The 7607-nt window shown below is 58.9% G+C and overlaps 1 protein-coding gene across 1 annotated transcript in view; it reads left to right on the forward strand.

Annotated features, from left to right (window-relative positions):
* The window catches only part of NUDCD3 (NudC domain containing 3), a gene marked incomplete at both ends in the record, with an annotated part of 35593 nt that overhangs the window by 19986 nt on the left and 8000 nt on the right, over positions 1 to 7607 (forward strand). The window contains one exon of the mRNA XM_009334181.1: positions 3390 to 3522. Coding sequence (XP_009332456.1) covers positions 3390 to 3522 — 133 coding nt within the window. The remainder of the gene's footprint in view (positions 1 to 3389; positions 3523 to 7607) is intronic.

Genomic DNA, 7607 nt, shown 5'->3' on the forward strand with positions numbered 1-7607 from the left:
CTCCAGGAGATGGTAGCGCTGTCAGCCGTTTGTCAGAGGTATCTAATGAGGCTGAGGCTTGTGTTCATCACCCCGAATCCTCATTTGCTCAAGAGCAGGCAGTTAAACTTGCAGGGAAATTTACCAGGGCCTTCATGAGTTCCTCCTGTGATCCGGTTTTGGGGCACAAAGTCACCCCATTAGTTTCACATCCGAGGATTGTGAATGTTGGGAGCAGAGCTGGAGCAGAGATCAGCAGTGGTGACTTGCAGGAAGGGCTGGAGGGGTTATGGCTGGCTGTTAGGGAGGAGAGGAGCGGAGAAGTGACAGCACCAGTCCCCACACCCCTGGGACAAGCAGCCACGGCTGGAGGGAGGTTTAGGCACGAGGGGAAACTTCTCCCTGCTGGAGCTGGCTGAGCACGGGGATGGTTTGGCTGGGGCATACATTGCCCAGCCAGCCCGGGAGGGCTGTGAGGATGAGGCAGCCTGCACATGGAGGCAGGGGTGGCTGTGAAACGTCCCTCCGTCACCTGGCATGCCGCTCTAGTTACGGAGCGAGGACAGAGCCGTCCCGCGGGGGACGGTCGGGGCTGGGAGGAAGACTGCTTTTGCTTGTTCAGTAGCGATGCCATGCAAAGACAAGTTCGACAGAGTCATTGCAGAGCAAGACCTGCCTCGGTTTCCCTGTGGAAGTAATCCAATTAACACTGTCGTCTCCCAGGGCTGCCGTGAAGCCACTTGTGCCCTCCCAGGACAAAGAAATCATGCTTGGCGAGCTCTTGGGAGGGCTAAAACATCCAGGACACGCCTGGCCAGGGTCTGCTCAGCCCCAGCACTTTCCTCCCGAGGAAGATACGCAAGGACGGACCCAGTGGCTTTGTGGCAGTGAGTGGCTGCCCCGGGATTGTATTTTTCTGTGCTGTAGCTGTGAGGTATTTGCAGCTGGCATCTTACCCATGCTTGCCTTTGCGCTGATGGGTTTTCTCCCATCTTTGATGCTCTGCATCTGCTCTAACAAGCCTTGGCCCAGGCACGGGCTCGCTGCCTCCCCCTTTAGCCTTCAAGCTTTTCCCGGAGAAGGCCGGGGGGGAACAGCCTGGAAGTAAATAGCCATTTGCTGGTTCTTGTCTGGTTCTTTGCTCGCTCTCACGGAACTGAGGATGCTTAGGATGGCGACTCCCAGCCGACATGCTTTCCCTCTGGTGTCTTGCTGGCAAGGAGCATGGTGAGCTCTGCCTTGCAGCTCAGGTCCACGCTGATTAGAAGGAAACACTCTCTTATGAGGAAAAAACCCAGAAGGTTTTAAACCCCGGTCAGGTTTGTCCGCTGGTTCACCGCGCAGCCACGTACACACTTGTTCCAGCCCGAGGGAGCTGGGGCAGAGGGCAGGAGCCTCGCAGACCTGTGCCGTGCCCGGGCAGACCCTGCCACGCAGGGACACGTCCTGCGAGGGCACTTAACCAGCCAAGCTACTCCAGGCAGCACACGGATCCTCACCCGGGAGAGAAACGTCCCTCCTCTCTGCCTGGGGCTTGTGCAGGATGGTCTCTGGGACAATCATGCCCTGAGAGCAGGGCCAGGTGCCACCGCTGGGCTGGCTGTAGGTGAGGACCTGGGGACACACGAGACGATGCTCGGGGACGCGCCGCCTCGTTTCAACCCCTTTACTTCCCGCGGGGTGAGAGCAGGGCCCCGCAGACCCCGGTTGCCCGCACCGTTCCCCCTCTCGCCCTCCAGCCTGTTCGACTCCTACAATCCGGGGGCGGTTGGGAAACCGACAGCTGGAGCCAACCCGCGCCAGCGCCGGTTCGGCGCTGCCATGCCAACCCCGTTTCCATGGCAATGGGCACCCAATGGGTGACCGCCAGGCAAGGCCAAGATGCCCGAAAAAAGTGATGCGGTGCCCCCCGAAATCGCTAGCCTGAGGCTGGGAGCCCGCGGCCGCTGCCAGTCCCCAGTGCTGCCTGTGCTGCCCGGAGAAGTGGATCAAAACCACCCCGGGGCGCCGGTGGTTGTAACAGCGCAGGTAAAACCCCGTGAAACCATCAAGGGAAAAAGAAGGGTGTGTATCTGTACACGCAGCCCTTTCGACAACACCCTCCGACCGTCTCAGAGCCTAATTTAATTAAAATTGATGGATCTTACATAATCCTCAGGGCGCGGCGCTGCGCTGCTGGAAGCCACCCCCGCCCGGTGCTGGCGAGGGCCCCTCGGTGTGGGGGTGTCGGGAAGACAGCGGGGCGCAGGGAGACGCGGTCCCTGGGGGCTGGCTGCCCCCTGGGGCCACTCGTCACCGGCCCCCCCCTTATATAACTCACTGCAGCCCCGTGTTTATACAGCTCCAGATTGAGGACTAGGTGCGTATCAAAACATTTTAAAATAACTCTGCCTTTTGTTAGCACCGCAGCTATCTTTAGAAAAGATTTTATTTTATTTGAAAGCCCTCTCCGGGAGGTTTCGATGGAATAGATCCTCAGCCTGCCAGCAGTTTAAAGGGACATGGGTGCAATGGAGATCTCCTTTCTTGGCTGGAAACACTGTATTGATGATTGCTTATCGATCTGATAAATCCCATCCTACCCTCACAACCGCCTCCTCATCCTTCTCCTGAGATTTCCACAGCTGGAAGTGGCCGTGTTTTGCTCAAAGTGTTGCTCGTGATCCACTTGTCCAGTTGCCCCCTTCCAGTGCCACGCCGGGCTAGCTCTTCAGGCGTCCTGCTCCACAGCTCCACAGCACAGAGGCTCCATCGCCTCTGTGTCAGCAGCTGCCTGGGTCACAACAGCTGGTGGTTTTCCCAAACATGCTAAAATTGGGAGGAGGACAACCAGCTCTGTTTTTTCACAGTGAACCCAGGTCACAGTGATGGGCCACCACCTCTGCAGCCGCAGCAGTGGCTCAGGAGACAGCACACACCCTCCGGCACATGACGGTGTCCCCTGCTCCAGCGGCAATGGGCGCAGTGGATACAGCAGGGAGGTGGAGGGGAAGAGGAGCTCTGCGCTCGAGCAGAGTTAGCCAGGAAGATGCCTCGAGCCGGCCAGGGCCCAGCTCTGCACCTTTTGGGCAGCCAAATTATCGTGTGTCTCACCAGTTGTCCCCTTAGCAGCCTGACTTCTGTTGCAGCACACGGGGGAGAGGGGTGTGCAAGTCTCCTGCAACGGGCAGGGTGGCTGGCATCTCTCTGTGTCCTGGGGCCGCCACCCTGAACCTTCTCCCTTCCTAGATAGGGCCAGCAGTGAGGGAGAGACTGGGCATCAGCCTGAAGCATTAGGGATGCTCGCAAGATGGCCATGAAGAGGCGCTGCCCTCCCTTTCTGCTTCTTCTACCCTGCTCTCAGGTTTCCTCTTGTCTCCAGGCTCTGATCTGTCCGACACTTAGCATGTCGCCCCTTTCTTCCCCCCCAGGAGACAGGAGCAGTTCCAGACAAACCCCGACAGCTACAACGGAGCTGTGCGAGAGAACTACGCCTGGTCCCAAGACTACAGCGACCTGGAGATTAAAGTGCCCGTGCCCAAGCACATCGTAAAAGGCAAACAGGTAAAGTGGTGTTAATGGTGAGTCTTTCAGCATTTCCCTTTCCCTTGGGGTGCCCAGCTTTCCCGGGAAGCTGTGTTTGGAGCGGGAAGGCTCCTTGTCGTTCGTACTCAAGGAGCAGAATGCAGTTGTGCCTTTTTCTCCGGTGCTGGGTGTGTGGCTGGTGGGGTCCGACGGTCCCAGCCTGGCCACGTTCCCATTGCGACTGCAGTGTCCTGTTGCTCCGGCCCCGGCGGGGTTCCCTGGCACCGCATGGCACTTTCTGCGCTTTTTCTCTCCGCTTCCACTGACGGCAAACTCGCACACGGGTTTCTGAGCCTGGCTGGGGATGGACGCTCTTTCCCCGGTTGCTCCCTCTGGCTTGGAGTGTCTCCTGCCTTTTGTTTGCAAGCGGGAGCTGCTGGAACGGCTCCTCTGGCACTCGGGAACTGGAGCAGGCACAGCCCATGTGAGACTTGACCTGCTCTGGGTGGAAGGGAGCTGGGGCTGGGGCACAGGCTGAGCGGCCAGACCCTCTCCCTGGCTGCCTGTGTGGGCAGGGAAGTCTCACCTCCCTCCTTGGCTCAGGCAGGAACTTTCATTCTCTGCTCGTGGCCACGAGCAATCACGTTGTTTTTCCTTCGCCACTTCTGTTCCCTCCTGGTGAGGGACTCAAGAGGAGCGTGCCCATGGCTGGCATTAGTTGGACCCAGAAGTTTGAACTCTCCTGTCTTTCCTGAGTGCTGCTCTCCCCACGGCTGATTCTGTATTTTTCCATTTGGGAAGTCCGCGCTCCCCCACCTCCCGTTCTCCTCTACTTCCAGGGCGGCTGAAATGAGCACACTTGGGTTTGTTCACCGGCTCCAGCCTACACAGCTCCTAATCATGCCAAAAGAGTGTAATTGGCAGCAGCAACCCGGACCAGAGGGGTGAGGGAGCAAACGGCTGCCACAGGGACAGCAGGGGGACCAGGAGATGCATCTCTCCCAGTGGGTCTCTAAAACAAATGCAGGCTGTTTCTTGGAAGGATTCGGGGGCGTCCAGACGGATGTTCCATCCCTCTGCATCATATTGCAATCACGATGCCTCTCCCTACCCAGGGAAGTACCCTTTGTGCCAGGGGAGCTGCGTCCTTGCCAAAAAACAAACGCATCAGGCTTTGTCTGCCCCATCCTTTGCCACCCAGAGGCACGGGGGCTTTGCAGGTGCTCGGAGGAGCTGGGACAGGACGTGCTTTTCTGACCTTTCCTCGACTTGAGACTGTGCCATCGCTGCGGAAGAGCCCCTGCGCCTCGGTGCGGGATGGAGGGGGTGGTTGTCCGGGCAGCTCCTTCCCACGCAGTTGCCTGTGGCGCGGCTCTGCCTGCCCTGGCCCCGGTTTCTGCCAGTGGCTGCCCTCTTGGGGCAGATGTCGGACTTTCCTTATCCTTGCGAGGCGTCTCCTGGTATTTGGTTCATACATCCCTCTTGGGGCTCCTCTTGGCAGCCGACTTTTCATTTTAAAGTGATTCTTTAAATCTCTTCCAGCCTCGGGGGACTGGAAGCAGGTAGGCTGGGTCACGGGCCAAAGCAGGATGGTTCAGAGCCATTTTAAAGCTCGATGGACTTCGGACACATTGTTGATGGGTTCCTGCAAAAGAGAAGCGTTCCCCTACATTCACCACACAGCTTCATCTTTTTAAAAAATTACCAGGTTTTTGGCTTCTGCCTGCCAAGGCAAGATTAAAAATCTCTCCTGTTTGGTCCCTGGGCTCAGAGCGCGCCCAGCTCTAATGCTGCTCAAAATCTTCCTTATGACACTTTTTTGGATTCAGGCTGTTGCTATGGCACATTTTCACTCAGGCGAGCTTAAGGCTTCCTTGTATGGAGCTCCAAAAAAGTGTCCGTGGAGTAGGAATGGGCGATGGGGTAGGTGGGAGCATCTTCCTCTGCGGTCTCCACCTCTCTGATCTACTTACAGGCGCAACAGGGGCCCATGGATCTGAGCACTTCCCGAGCACTTAAATAGAGATAATGACAACAAGCCTCTCTTTTTGCCTGGCTCGGAGGAGACGAGCTAGATTCCTTCATAGGTTTGTGTTTGCTTGTTTGATTTGCGTGGGCGGGTGTGGGCGTTTTATTGTGCGCAGAAATTACTGTGGTGGAAAGCCACGGCAGAGAGCCGAGATCTGGGTTTCCGCACAAGCACCCAGAAAGCTAGGCTTTTTGAGGGGCAGAGGTGCTCGTGGGGAGCGCATGGTGGGGGACAAGCAGCCTCGGAGCCTCCGGGCTGCCCCTGCTCATGGCTGCGCTGCTGGGACAGGGTGTTCCCTGTGGGATCGCCCTTGGCTTCCCCCCAGTCGCTGCCTGGGGTCAGGTGCGGGCTGTCCGTGCCCAGTTCTGGCCAACCCCGGTTTTGCCGGCCGTGCGTGCCCCGGCGGGACGATTCGGGTGGCGAGGGGCGGAGGGAGGAAGGGCAGCTCCTTGGAGAGCCCGGCCACCCTCCCCGGTGGCGTGGGGATGCTGAGCGAAGGCATTTTTTCCACCAAGGCACCCAAGAAGGAGCCACTGCCCACATGCGCCAAACCCTGCGTTCAGCGGGCACCACCACGTGCACACATGAGTCCTCTTGGACATTTCTCTCCACACAAGCCGGGTCAGGGCTCTCCAGCAGTGCGTGCTTTGCTCCTGTCCGCTGTCACTGCTCCCGGTGGGCTGGTGTGCCAAGAGGGGCTTTTTTGCTGGCTGCAGGTAGAAGCAGGTAGTGTGATTGCTTCTCACACTGGCTGGTTGCACAGCGAAGTGGCTGGGTTAAGGCTGCCCAGTTTGGATCTCTTCTTCCATTTGGGTTTGTCCGCTCCCTCTCCCAGTGGTCTCAGAGCCACCTCGAGGACGACCCTCAGCCCCACCAGCTGTCTTGTGCAGCCACCTTGGAATAAAACCCCTCTCACATTTGATTGCTCCTGTCCTCATGGATCCCACAGCTGTGATGCTGCATTTGTACCTTCCATATCTCCAGCCTCCCTGCCCTCCCACACCCCAAAAAAGCCCCCCCCCCAGAAGGCGACTTCAGGGTCACCTTGTTTTTTTCCCCGTGACCCTTTCTGGGCAGGCCCTGTGCCGTGCCGAAAGCCCAGCGTCATCAGCACCCGCGTCCCTGCGCCCGGGGAGCAGAGCAGTCGGTGGTGGTGGGGAGCAGAGCCTCGTCCCCACACCTCATCTGTGCGGTGGGGTCTCAGCCGTGGGCTGGAGGCAGCTGCTCTGTGATGCAGCCTCTCTGGAGATGTTTCCCATCCAGGAGGAGCTGCTTTCGCAGAGGCTGTCCGCAGCCACATGCCGGGTGAAAGCCAGGCGTCCTCTCCCGTCTGGCAGAGCCAGAGCTTGCGTCCCTTCCCCGAGCCCCTGTGACCGTGGTCCTGCTCCCAGCCATCCTTGGAGCTCAGTCCCAGTGTCACCCTGTACTGTGTGTGCTGGGCCTCCTCTGCTCCCGTTGAAGCCCTGGCAGCTCCCTGTCACACGCAACTGGTTTGGGGGCTTTATCTGGGTGGCATCAATTAGATGCAGCCGTGGTGCCCTCCCCGGCTGGAGCAGCTTTGCCTGTCTCTTGCCTGCGTGGAGCTAGTGAGCCGCTGGAAATCTCCTAGGTAATGGATAATGTAATAACATTTCAAATGAGATCTGCAGAGCGGGAGGAAGATCTGGGGGAACTCTGGGAGAGAATGCAGGCAAATCTCACCGCAGTCTCCTCCTCTCGGGCCAGAGACAGGGCAGTGCTGGGGGCCACAAACCTGCCCCTTCCCGGCCAGGTCCTCCCTTTGTCCCCCGGCCCAGCTTGGGCTCTCTGCTGGCAGCAGCTCAGCGACAAAGGGGAAAGGAGAGAGCATATGGTCTCTCCGGAGACCGAGGGTACTGCGTGCCGCGCAGCAAAGTCGCAGTCTGCCTCTGTCTCCCCAGGGGAGAGCCATGTCACCTCCGCGGCAGGTCAGAGCAGGGTTCCCCATATGGCTGCTGCGGGCGGGAGCTGGCCCCGTTCCTGGGGACGGAGCTGCCTTGTCCCCTCGCCCCCATGGCAGGGAGAAGGGGAGCCATGCCGCAGCGTCCCTACCGCATGCGGCCCCCCGCCGCAGGCC

Source organism: Pygoscelis adeliae, unplaced genomic scaffold, assembly GCF_000699105.1.
Source record: "Pygoscelis adeliae isolate BGI_AS28 unplaced genomic scaffold, ASM69910v1 Scaffold1101, whole genome shotgun sequence".
NCBI classification, from domain to species: Eukaryota; Metazoa; Chordata; class Aves; order Sphenisciformes; family Spheniscidae; genus Pygoscelis; species Pygoscelis adeliae.